General features: G+C 43.7%; 1 protein-coding gene and 1 pseudogene across 1 annotated transcript in view; one reads left to right on the plus strand and one right to left on the minus strand.

Annotated features, from left to right (window-relative positions):
- The first annotated feature begins 2,118 nt into the window (after positions 1-2,118).
- Positions 2,119-13,470, plus strand: part of TXK (TXK tyrosine kinase) — a 51,738-nt gene continuing 40,386 nt past the window's right edge. Inside the window, exon 1 of the mRNA XM_033105392.1 lies at positions 2,119-2,222. Within this exon, the coding sequence (XP_032961283.1) occupies positions 2,135-2,222 (88 nt within the window). The 5' untranslated portion in view covers positions 2,119-2,134. The remainder of the gene's footprint in view (positions 2,223-13,470) is intronic.
- Positions 7,829-12,899, minus strand: LOC117022561 (60S ribosomal protein L10a-like; annotated as a pseudogene).

Genomic DNA, 13,470 nt, shown 5'->3' on the forward strand with positions numbered 1-13,470 from the left:
TTATATTGTAAATATATATAATATATAAAGTTATATATTTATAAGAAACATGAGTTGTCTTTTAATTGAAACTTTGAATTCTGTACTATATGAGCTAACTTTCATAGGACTAGGGTCCGGGCCTTACAGCTGTCAAGTCCTTTTCCCCTAGAGCTCAAATATTCCATACCGAAGAGGTAAAAGTCTGGACCCTCCTATGGTTAATGTGCCCTCCTCACTTAGGGGACATGTTTGGGGGGTGGCTAAAACAGCTTAGGGCCCCAACAGGGCCCGTGTTTGGGCTCAACGACCGTGCCTGTGTATCCGCAGCTAATTGGAGTCAGGCGGAAAATTGAACTGATGGGGGTCAGTTTCTGCATCTTAGGGATCTTAGGGACGCTGTCAGTGGTGGTGCTGGACTCCAGGGCCGAGCGATCAGGTGATGTTCACAACAGAGGCTGCCCCTGCTGTCAGCAAGACCCAGGAACAAGCTCAAGTTCTGGCAGACAGACCAGGAAAAATGGAGAGCACGGTGTATTGAGCTGGCTCCCAGATGGTTTTCCGGAGGCCTGGCTGGACGTGGGTTCCTGGATCTGAGATTGTCTATGACAGCCTCCCAATAGATCTCATGATCACGTTTGTTTTACAATCTCTTGACTAAGACACCTGCTGAGTTAGAGCCTTCTTTTTTCCTCTTGAGCCCAGGGAAAAGCAGTCTGCGTCACCTGTAGCCGAGACCATGTGTAGCCCCACATGTTATTCTTGCCATTGTGTGAGTAGAAAGCTGGGAGGAAGATGCCGGGCCTTTCCGTGGGAGTTTTCTGTGTGCTCTGGGGGCCGCTGTGGTGTCCCCGGTGCGGGGAGCATTGTGTGAACACACGGCTGTCGCCGACTGCTCTGAGTGCCTCACTCTGACCCTGGAGGACCATCTCGTTCCCTTCTTGTCGGTCTGTCCACCCAAGGCTGTGTTCCATCATTCTTGTCCCCAATGATAGAAAAAATAACGTCTCTATCCTAAGTCTTGTCACAGTCTGTTTGCCACCTTCCTCCTCATCTTCCTGTTGAACGATACCATCAGCACAAAAACATACACACCTGTTGACTGAGTTGTAGCTCATTCAAGGAATTGGTCACACTCGAGATATACCCTGCTGTCACTGTCACACTTTTCTGCTTCCTTCCTCCCTCACCTTGCCTCCTCCTGCCCTCCTCCCCTGCCCCCGTCCCATCCAGACTTCCCTTTTCACCTTGAGGAGCTGAGTCCAAAGTGCTCGATGGCATTGAAGAAAGTGAGGAGAAACAGAGTCCTTGCACTAACTATTACACGTACAATTGATGTGGAAAACAAGGTGAATAATACCTTGTAACATTGGGGAACATTTTTTCAAAAATCTTTACATATTTTACTAAAATGTAAAAAAAAAAAGTTTTTACATAAAAGCATATCTAAGGGAAAAGGTAAAAATAGAAGAATCCACCCAGAATGTTTAGAGATCTTCATCTATGGGGCAGGAAATAGGAAGGGCAATGTGAATATGCTGTGTCTTCATTAGAGTAGTTCTCTTTAGTTTTAGTTAATTTTTGTTTATATTTTCCAGTGGAATGACATGGAACTCCTAAGTGCATGTTTTATTGTTGATGTTGTTTTTATATTTCTCAGCCATACCCTAGTCACCTTTTAGGTATATTATTTTATTGGTTGCCTTCCCCCTGCTAAATAAAAGTTTCCTCATATTTTCTGTGTCCCTGAAGTGTCTGTGCTGGGTTCCCACGAGTCTAGGACAGAACATTCTAGACTTTGCACTCTAAAACCTAGACTCTAAATCTATTTCTACCACTAAGGGTGTACCTTATCCTATGCTTCCATTTCCTTCTCTGCCAAGAGGGAGGCAGTTTGATTTGATGAGTTTTAAGGTCCCTTTTACCCAAAATTTTGTGATTTCTTAGAAATGTTGTTTGCTAGAGTCACCCACACAGTTGGGAATGAGAAACTAATAGCATTACTCTGAGAGATCTGGATACAGATTATTGCACTTTCTTATATAGGCCATCAGCTTGTCATTCACACACTTCTGAGGTTTTAGAACAGGAAAATAGGTGGGGTTAACTTGGCCCATGAGAAACATCTTGGGTGAGCTATGATTTCAGTTAAAAGATGTGTTTTTGTGACTGGAGCTCTGCTGAAGAACTGAAGGCTGTTTTGTGTACTCCCTGCAGATGTGCAGCCATGATTCTTTCCACCTGTAAGTAAGATGGCTTTGTCATTTATCTCCAGGGCTTGTTCTGGGCGCGTTACTTACTCTTGAACACCAGAAGTTGTCTCTAAGGCATAGGGCTGGTGGAATGTTGAGGATAATTTCCCCAGATGTTGTACCAGGGTTTTGTTTGTTATTTAAATAACGATTGTGGTGATGTAATTTTAGCAAAGGTTCAGCACTGAGAATGCAAAAGAAAGCAAAACAAAAATAGTGTCCTGAAATCTATATGTGTATGTAGAAATGCAATTTGAAAAGTGTTTGTTTTTAGAATGATATTTAGTGTAAACAACTCAGGGCTGAAGATAAGGAGACCAAGCTCTAGTTTGCTGCATCCTGGGTGGGTCACCTTTGGCAACTTTTTTCATTTAGGTTCCCATCTAGAAAATGGGACACTCTGCTTGCCCCCCTATCGACAAGATGTCATAAAGAAACAGTAGATAAAAATGACAGCTTCTTCATGAACTTAATTTTGGAGTTGCTTTGGAAGACGATTCAGTCCCATGTGAAATTTTTGGAAATGCTTATTAATGTGGCTCTATGACTCAGAGGGTCTTATAATACAAATAATTACAAATAAAGAAGAAAAATGGTCTTGAATTTTAATTCTGGGTGATTAAGGAACCAAGCTGTAACAAAGCTCAGTCACATCAGGTGAAAGCAATCAAAGGCCAGCTAACAAAGTTTTTACATCTCTGATTTTTAAAATGGCAATAGGAAAAAATGATTGCAATTTTCAAATGTCATCTGTTTTAAGCCAAGTCATCCCATAGGACCCAATACTTTTTGGTAGAATTTGTAAAAAATAAACCAGGTTATTCCAGTTGTATTGACTTGAATGTAAGTTATGGTCTTGATCCACTCGTAGATAAAACTACGGCTGCTAGTTATCAGAAATCCAGACCAAGCAGAGCAAAGCAGAAAGAGCTAAGAAGCAGAAACCGGTGTCCCCACCTCCCCCGATGGCAGGACAGAGATGAGCAGTGACTTAATAAGAACCTTTCTATTGAAAGCTACCTGAGCATCTGTTTTTCACTTCTCCTGAGGTCAGAACTAGAAGAAAGGCTGTAAATCGTAACAGGAAAGATTCAGTTATATATAAAATAAATAATGGTGAGGGTTGAGACCACAACAGGTTGCCCAAGGGATGAAATGAGAGACTACCTACTGGCCGGGATACTTGGAGGATCATTCTGTCTGGCCTAGAAGGGCATGGATTTGATGAGCTCTCACTGTTCCTTCCAACTTCTGATAATTTGATTTCAATTGTAAGAAGTACCTGTTTTCTTCTGCGTAAACTATACCTAGACATGGCTCCATTTTTTTTGTAAAACAATGAGTGTTTACTATTGACAAGAGAAAGCCAAGATATGCCTCAAGATGTATTACTGTGAATCAAAAAAAATGTTTGTATGTGTTTGCCAGGCCAGAGTCATTTGCTGAATAATTTGTTGTTTTAAGGGCTGTCGTAGAAGTTCGGCCTTGGGCTGCTATAGGGCAGAAGCTCAGGAGGAGACCATGGTGGAAGGTGAGATACTGACCGTACGGAACGGTGGCGAGAGCCTGAGCGAGGTCTCCAGGTGCTGCTCCAATGAGGTTCAATTTGTGAACTGTAATTTGTATTGCCAGCGTTTCTACCAACTAACAGTTGCCCTGAGAACTGGCCTAGCCCAGGAGAGTTATTCAGAGGACAGGCTGCAGGGAAAAACACGGGGGTTCAAAAAGCTCACCTCTTACCTCCCCTGCACCTGATTTTCACCGAAGTTCTCTGCCTTTCTTTTGTTTCCAAGTTTTAAAGTAGAAGGAAAAAGATAACTTATATGAGTGGTTCTTAAGTCTTAGCATACCTAACGCGTGCCTGGGATACTGTTAAAAGGCAGGTTTCTGGATTCATCTCCACAATTTGATCTGGGAGTGAGGTAAGGACCCCTCAATCCCACTGTTTTTCTAGGGCCTCTGTTTTCAAAGCCCCCGCTTATTCCTGATTGTATTTGATTCCCACAGCAACCCTGCTAGGTTAGTATCTTCCGCTATTACTATTAATATGAAGACAAAGAGGGTAGCTGCATAGACAGTCTCTAGGCTGGCCCCCAGTGATGTCCACCTCCTGGTATCCACACCCTGTGCGATCCCTCTCCTTGAGGATGAATTGGACCTAGTAACTCACTTCTCATGAATAGAATATGGTAGAAGTATTGTAGTATTACCTCTGAGACTTAAGTTGCAAAAAGACAGTGGCTTCTGCCTTAGTGCTCTTGGGCTCCCTGTCTCTTGGATAACTGGCCGCCATGCTCTGAGCATTCTCAGGCAGCCTCTGGAGAGTTCCCCATCACGAGGAACCAAGGCAACTTCAAGGAAGGCCTGCAACAGCCGTGGGAATGAACTTAGAAATGGATTCTCCAGCTCAGTCCAGCTTGGCCTGATTACGATTCCATGAGCTTCATAAACTTTTCAACCTTGAACCAGAGACACCCAGCTAAGCTGTGCCTGGACTCCTGACCCACAGAAACTGTGAGATAATAAATATTTTACGCCTGTAAGTTTGGAGATAATTTGTTTCCAACAATAGAGAAGTAATTCAGTGGCAAAAGGAGGGAGAGCCATGGACCAAAACCAAACATGGCCACTTTTACCACCACTTTGACTCAGGCTGGAGTTGGTCCCCTTTCTCAGAAATAGAGAATTTCTCAATGTCAATATGGACGTGAGTATATGTATCTTTTGCTTGTCAGTCATTTCGCTTTTATCCCCTTGCAAATGCCTACAGTCTGTAGTAATTAGGATAAATGTCGGCACGGTTTGTAACTACATCTATGAGGCTGCTGGCCTTCTCGTGTGCCGACCTGCAGACGCTGTTGTTCCACCTGGCCAGCGTCGTCTGTCCTCTTCCTGCCCAGCAGGCGTCGGTGAGCACAGCTTTCCGCACCATGCCAGCCAACCAGCAGGTCTTGTGGCCGAGCACTTCACATCACAAGCTGGCCAGATGTCTTGCGTGTGATATCTGTGAGCACGTCATGAACTTGAAGTTCACAGTCTTCTAGGAAATACTGCTCTGAGACCTGGGGGCGGGGAGGACTTGTGTGCATGATGAGTGTAGTCCAGCTCACCTCAGCTCATACTGTGAAGAAACCAAAATTCTTGCGTACAGCAAAGGAGGGCTGCAGGCTGATGGAATGTTTGGTGTCTGGGGAGCGGGTGTTGGGGGGGTGCCCTGGCTGAAGTTGTGAACGGATGAGCAGTCTTCAGGGAGACTCTGCTTTTCCTTTCAGCATCCTTTCCTCCCAGGAACTCTATCTGCTCTGGTGCCCAGTGCCCCATCTAGCTTCCTAGGCTTCTAGAATCTCGTCACCCTTTCTGCATACTCAGGACCCCTACAGGCCCTGCCAGGCCAAGCACCATTCTTATCCTCCACCCAAATTTATCCAGTTTACTGTCCCATGAGCTAGGTACCTGTTTTCTGTTGGTAAGCAATGAATCCCCCGATGTAGTTATTCTTCTTCCTTTAAGGTTTCACAGGCAAGGATGATGTTAAAAAACAAGTTTGGGAGCTAACATAGGGTTATTTATTTATTTTGTCAATGAATTAAAAAAGATTAATATCTCTGAAGACTCATTTCTTAGAAGAATGGACATTTTAATATCAAAAGGAAAGACACACACACAAAACAAGGATACTTTAACGCCTCAAATATGTAGAGCATGAACTCAAAATAAAGAATAGCTTGTCAAATTGGAAAAACATTTTAATGAAAAACGCAGTGTATTTTTCTCTCTTTCCTCCTCCCCTCTCCTCCTCTCTCCTCCCCAAGAAATAGATCTAGTGGTGGGAATTCATGACAGTAATGAGGAAGTTTGGCCTTTCTGTTAATTTTTGGAAAAAAATAAAGCGTAGCATGTAATGAACTTAGCGGCTCCGCTCTAATCATCCAGAGCTGTTTTTCCAAAGCCACAGTTTTGTAGGTTCTAGTCTCTGAGCCCTTCGGTGGCAAATGCAGCTGGCACCAGAATTCCTTGCCTTAAAACCACAACCTGGAGAATATGGGTGGGCGACTAGCCTGGTCTTTCGTTCCGGGCAGCAAAACTGAGCTAGTTATTCATGTTTTCAAATAAAAATCACCAGCCCTCTGCCTGTTATTATGACTAAATTCAGTAGGAATGAATTTCACTTGAACCAGTGATTCAAAATGAAAGTCTGACATCGGAAATGCCAGGGTATGACACGAGGTTACACTAATGTAAACCTCAAAACATTAGAAATGGAAGGAATGCCAGCAGCTTTGCTTCCCAGACAGCAGTGGCCCAACAGCTTTTCATTGACTATTGGTTGTGCTGAAAAGTGGCCTGGGGAACTGTTCTGGGAAGCCATGCTTCTCACATTCCCGCCCTTCCGGCGCCCCCTGGTGGAAACCTGTTCCCAAACAGCCTGGTTGTAGCCACGCACACAGGTCAGCCGGTGAAAGGAAGGCTAATGGGACCCGTGCAGGGATGAGAACTGGGAGCAAGCCTTCCCAGGAAAGAACACGAATACCAAATAAAGTGAGAGGCTCGACTGCCTAACCCATGAGAGCCGTGCCGGTTCCTAAAGGTCACAGAGATTATGTCAAGATGTGATGCCCTTTTCCTGATTTGCTGGTACATGGTATATAATTAAAGCTATTTGCTGGGGAATAAAAAGCAGATGAAAAGAACAGAGCAGATATACACCTGGGAGAGGAAGCTCTGGCTCCTTCCCATGGTAACCCTCAATCCTAAATATATCCTTCCAGTGAGCAAATAGTCATTACATCTCTTTGGGGCATTTTAGTCTCTCTGGCAGAGCTTCTTGATATGCATGAGTTTCTGCCTAAATTGGGGATTTTCCAAAGGCACAAAAGAGCTTTCAATGCACAGGTTAATCAGCAAAACAATTCAAAGACTAGTTTCTGTAATCACAGTATGCATATGCATATGGAAGTGACTCTCCACTTATTCACTCACCTGGAAGCCCTGTGATGCTGTAACTTGAAAATAATCATGTATCTAATGATATCTGCTTTTGAATGAGTCAATCCTTTAATCTATAAATAAAGATGCCTAGTGTCTTGGAAAGTCCTGCCAAACAAGGGAACACCAGGGAGCTGTTCTGCTTTCACCATTTGTTTTTTACTCACTCAAGCAATTATTGAGCAGCAACTGTGTGCTAGCAACTGTGCTGCGCAGAAGGGAGGGAAGCATAAACAAGGCAGAGCGTGGCCTTCCTGCTCACAGCCGCTTTAGTCTTCAGGGGAGAGGGAACACAAACCTTGTCACAATTAAAGCATTGCTGGTGTGGGTCTGTACCTTTGAGGGCAATTGTCTTCGCTATGGAGTCATGAAAAAATAAGTATTTTTGAAAAGGCTTCCTCCTAAATTCCAGGATGCAGGAAAGAGCAAAGGTAACCGAGGGAATGTCGTTGGGTTTATAATCCACTCTGCTGGTGTGTAGTCATGTATTGTGAGTAGAGTGAATAGGAGAAGGCCCTTTCCTAGTCCCCAAGTATCAACAATGCCTGCTGACTGATACTAGCGATTCTCTTAGAAAGTTCTGTGTATTGTATTTATTTATTTTGGTAGCGCTATGCTTTATTAAGCTGTGCCTTAGTGCAGGCGCTGCGGCTCTTGACATATAAAGCTCAGACGTTCTGCCAGTGCTTTTTGAGCAATGACACCCGGAAATTGACAGGTAAGTGGATGTTATACACAAGCTCATCATCTGTGGTTTGCATGTGGCCAATAGCCACTGCCAGACACAGCACCTTCTCCATCTGGAACTTGACGGTGGATTTCACTTCATCGGCTTTGGCCACTGTGTTCTCATTGTGTGTTAGCAAGGAAGGGACCTTGCCGGCCTTATTCACGCCTGGGCCTAGAATTCATGAGATCTGCTTGATCAGAGACTCTGAAGCCACAAAAGCATCATGCTTCTTGGCCAGCTTTTTGACCAGTTTCCATTATTGAGTGTCTTCAGCGCTTCAATGCCCGTGTGGGGGACATCCACAGCCTGGGCCTTGTCACTATCCACTTATCCTTGGGGGCAGTGCTGCTGATCCCCCAGAACACATACGGAGAACTTGGCACGGGGAGTGGGTTTAAGCCTGACGTGCTGGAGAAGCCTTTGTCCTTCTGAGGGTCATAGTTCTTCAAGTTGATCTGCAGCTCCACTGCCTTCAAAACCTCCCGGCGCAAGCGCTGGTTTCGGTGCCGGAAGTCCTGCACCGCCCCGTAGAGGGTATCGTGGGAGACTTTGCTGTTCCTGTTGCCTCGTGCCACAAAACCCGGAAAAGAGCAGTTCTATGTATTTTAATTTAAGGTATTAGGATGGTTAATTTTATGGTTCAGCTTGGCTGGGCCTCGATGCCCAGATATTTGGTCAAACATTATTCTGGATGTTTCTATGAGGGTGTTTTGGGGATGAGATTAATATTTACACAGGTAGACTTTGAGTAAAACAGATGACCCTCTGTAATGTGGTTGGGCCTCATCCAACCAGTTGAAGGTCTTAATAGAATAAAGACTGACTTGGCCTGAGCAAGAAGGAATTCTGCCAGCAGACTGCCTGTGGACTTGAACTGTCGCCCTTCCCTGCATCTCCAACCGACCAGCGCACCCCATCAAATTTTGGACAGCCCATCCCCCATAATTATGTGATCCAATTCCTTAAAATAATTCTTTTTGTGTACTCCAATGCAGGTGTCATGTTTACGAACACGGAAATGCCTTTAAAAGAAACACGATAGTACAACATGTTTACTATTGTATCCTTCGTACCTTACCAAGAATAAGTTTCAGAGCCTCTCCTGAGAGCAGCTTTGATAGTCGGGGGAGAGAGAGCCCATCAGAGCCCATTCGAGTCATTTGCCTTTGAGTCAGGGGTAGAAAATGAGCTCAGAACAGAGAAGCTGGGTGTACAGGGTCAGCTTCGGCTTACTTGGCCTTCCCTGTTTTGGCTCCTAGGGAGAACTCCATCTGCTTCTATCTATTTACCTTAAATATATCCTGTGAGTACCCCCCAAAACACTTGCTGAATGAATTCTAGGGAACTGGGTGAAGGAAAAGGCTGAAAATTAAATGAGTAATTGCTATGTTCTAGGCACTTTGCCTCAGGTGTCTTATTTAATCTTCTCACCCACAAGGATGGTTTCGTTGTTATGCTCATGGACTCTGAGCCAGACTCTCTGCGCTTGAATTCTGGCTCAGTTGCTTTTTAGTTCTGTGGCTTTGGACTGTGGCAGAGGCGCTGGGTGGGGAGGGAGTTGGAAATTTCCCCTCTTTTCCTTGTTAGTTCTTCTGGCTGGTCTAGTAACCAAATTGTCATGAGACAGAGTAATAGGAGAAAATAACCAAATGTAATTACATCTGTATTTACGGGGGTTCTATAAGAATATAGGCCCCTAGGACAATTCAGGCAGTTAAGGCTTATACCGTGTTTCCCTGAAAATAAGACCTCACCCGAAAATCAGCCCTAGCATGATTTTTCAGGATGACATCTCCTAAACATAAGCCCTAATGCGGTTTTTGGAGCAAAATTTAATATAAGACCTGGTCTTATTTTCTGGGAAACACGGTATGTCATCTTGAGCTAAGGAGACATGTGGGGGAGGGGCTTGTGGTGGTTTGAGACTTCAAAGTGGGGGAAGACAGTTCACTTGGAGAAAGAAGGCAGTTCATTTGGTAAATAAATGTTTGCTCGGTCATCTTTAACAAGGGGACACAGAGAGGACTTTGAGGAAACGCGCTTTGCTTTGTTCCTCCCCTTGTAGCACATACTAGCTCATATTAACCTATAGTTATCTATAGCTCCCTTCCTGGAGGCGGCTCCTTATCTAAATTCTTTTAGGAAGTTAGGGGGAAAGTCAAAGGTTTTTTCCCCAAGTCTTTCATTTCTTTCAAAAATAACCAACTTAAAATAATATCCCAAACAGGCATATTTTGGGGTGACAAACTGCTCCCTCTCAGGACAAATTACTGAACCTCTTTGTTACTCAGTTTCTTTATCTGTAAAATGGGGATAATAGCAGGACTGATTTCACTGTGTAGGGAGTAAGTTAGTATAATATAATATCTTAGTATAGCGCCTGCATATGGTGTTATATTTGTAGGTGTGGGGAGCTGCCTTTCCCAGAAGATAGAATTTTATTTCCTGCATTTTCCAGATAAGGCTCCTGAGTAATTGTCCAGAGTCACATTGTTGCTACAAGAAAATGGAGCCCTGGTTTGACGTTTGGTTGGTCTGACACTAAAGCTTGTTCAACCCCATATGCTGTTCTAATACAGAAACTAACAAACAACAACAAAAACAAAATCAAAAAAGCAATAACACACAAACGACAACAACAACAAAACCTTTTGAACACCAGAGAAGTTTTAGCCATTTCATTTAGCATTTCATGCTATGATGCTTGATTTTCAATAAGCTTTTTTTCCTTTTTAATATATCTGGAACAAAAGGTTAGACTTAAAACCTACTACAAGTGCTAGCTAGCTAAAGCTCCGGAAGCTCAGTGTTCAGCAACTTTGCTGTTCCACATAGAACAGTTGACCACAAAAGATCGTGGTCAGTGTAGCTTTCTCTGCGGTCAGCGTCGATCTGTGAGATATCATGTGATAGAATGAATCACTGAGAAGTAGAGCCCAGGGGTAATGTGATAGCGTAGACATGGGTGAAGCCTTATTTAATAGCTATTTATTGAGTTCTTGCTATGTACCAGGCACTGATGCTGGAGGCCAGGAAGAAGACAAAAATGTGTAAGATGCAGTCCCTGAAACTGGAGAGCTTATAGTCTAGCTCAGTGGTTCTCAACTGGGGGTGATTTTGCCCCTATGGGGACATTTGACAATTCCTGGTAACATTTTGGTTTTCACAACTGGGAGGGGGAGGTAGGTGTCAGGTGGGGTGGGGAGGTGTTACTGCGGGCATCTAGTACAGAGACCAGTACTGCTGCTAAACAGCCTACGACACACAGGACAACCACCCCAAGATAGAATTATCCAGTCTAAAATGTCAGTAGTGGTGTGACTGAGAAACGCTGTGAAAGCTGAAGCCTACACCAAAAAATTATAATGACTGTCGAAGGTGGTACCTAATTAAGAGCCACAGGGCAGGACAGATCACCTGTGCTCTGTGAGCCCAAAGGAAGGTGAGTTGGGAGTGGATTGCAAAGGAAGCTTTTTTCAGGCCACAGGCAGGTAAGGTGTCTGTGAGACTAGATCAAGCAGAAGAAGCTGGTGCGATAGGAATTGGTGGACACTATGGGTGGGGTTGGTCATAGCGTGGAAGGCCTTGAAAAATCAGGGAACATTAAATAGTCTTGATGCCATATGTAGTTGAGAGTCTTTTTAGATGCTGAAAATGTAGAGCAAGTTGCTGAGACAGACTTTTAGGGAAATGAGTATGTAGAATGGATTGAAGGAGAGAGAGGTGAGAGGTGGGGCTTAGAGGTAGGGAGTATGGCCAGTTCATCCAGTCACTGAGCCAAAACTGGTGGCCCAGAGGGTAAGAGCAGAGACCCTGGAGTCAGGCTGCCAGGGTTCCAATCCTGACTCACTCTCCACTTACCAGCCCTTTGACTCTCAGCAAGGAAGATCCTCTTTGTGGTTCAAATACATTACCTGGAAAAGTGGCACCTATTTTACAGGGTCACTGTGAGGATTAAGTGAATGAATGCAGAAACATAGGTGTGGGTTGATGAGGGCGTGGACTAGGTTGGTAGCCCAGGAGCTAAGAAGTAAAACGCCAAACAATTTAAACAGATTAATGCAGATCGAGTATAAAAGCATGGGGCTCAGGAAGAACCCAAGATCTCTGTGGGGGACTCATATATACAGAGACCTGGGAAAATTGGAATGGGAGATGCATAGAAAGGTTTTCTTATTGGAACTAGCGAGGAAGCTGATAATTCTGGTTGGGAAAAAGGTAAGACAGTGGCCAAAATAAAGAAAAAGCTTACTGCATCTGTCACTAAAAATCATGTACGTGAAAAAAGTTATTAAACCTAAAATAGATACCTAACTAACCCACAATCCTACCTGATGTTCTGGGGGTTTTCCTTTCAAATCTACAAATTTTAGTTTTGAAATATTTCAAGCATATGGAAAAATATAGAGAATAATATCACATGCCAATGATTAATCCAGGAGTCACGTGACCATTATAGACACTGTTTGGCGCTGACGACATTACAGATGCCCCTCAACTTACCATGGGATTCACCCTGACAAATCCATCGTAAACGGAAAATACCACAAGTCAAAAATGCATTTAATCCACCTAATCTACCGAATAGCCTACCTTAGCCTAGCCTGCCTTAATGTGCTCAGAACACAATATCCAAAAAGTGCTGGCAATGCAGGACACGGTAGAGTGTCTGTTACTTACCCGCGTGATCACGTGGCTGACTGGCAGCTGGGGCTCGCTGCGCTGCCCAGCTTCACGAGAGAGTATCACACCGCTTATCAGTAGCCCTGGAAGAGATCAAACTTCAAAATTCTGAAGTACGGTTTCTACTAAATGGGTATAGCTTTTGCACCATTGTAAAGTTGAAAATATTGCAAGTTGAACCATTGTAAGTTGGAGACCGTCTATAAATGGTTTTAGTTTATACGAAAACAAAGCATGGTAGGCGATTACCGCTTACGTTGCTGTACCATCTTACACAGGTTTCTAGGCTGAGCATAGAGTTTGTTCTGCTTTGGACTGTGGCCAACTGGTTCTCCATCTTCAGTATAAGAGTCCCTACTACATAGACACCCAAGGTCTTATCTTCCCTTCTTTCAAGCCTATTGTACCTGCTTAGTCTGTCCGCAAATACAGTTTTCACTTTCTCATTAGGACGGAATCAAGACAGGTGGGTGCTCTGAAAAGGTTTTAATCTGATGCTCCTTCAAACCAATTCATTCATGTATTCATTCATTTAATTCAAGTAGGGACAAAAACTTGACTGGAATGGATTAAGAGAAAATGGGAGGGGAAGAATTGGAGCCAGTAAATAAAGACTACTCATTTCTAGAATTTACTATAAATTGGGAGCAAAGCTGATGAAGGAAATAAGATCATGAGTGGTTTGTTTTATTTTTAATGGGTGAAGGAACAGCATGTTTGTATGCTGATGGGAATAATCCCGTAGAGAGGGGAAAAATGGTGATGTGGGAGAGGGAGGGAGTATTTTACAAATTTTGAATTTAAAAAACTCTACATGGGGCTTTGGCCCAGCATTTTGCC

Source organism: Rhinolophus ferrumequinum, chromosome 5 (assembly GCF_004115265.2).
Source record: "Rhinolophus ferrumequinum isolate MPI-CBG mRhiFer1 chromosome 5, mRhiFer1_v1.p, whole genome shotgun sequence".
In the NCBI taxonomy this organism is placed as follows: Eukaryota; Metazoa; Chordata; class Mammalia; order Chiroptera; family Rhinolophidae; genus Rhinolophus; species Rhinolophus ferrumequinum.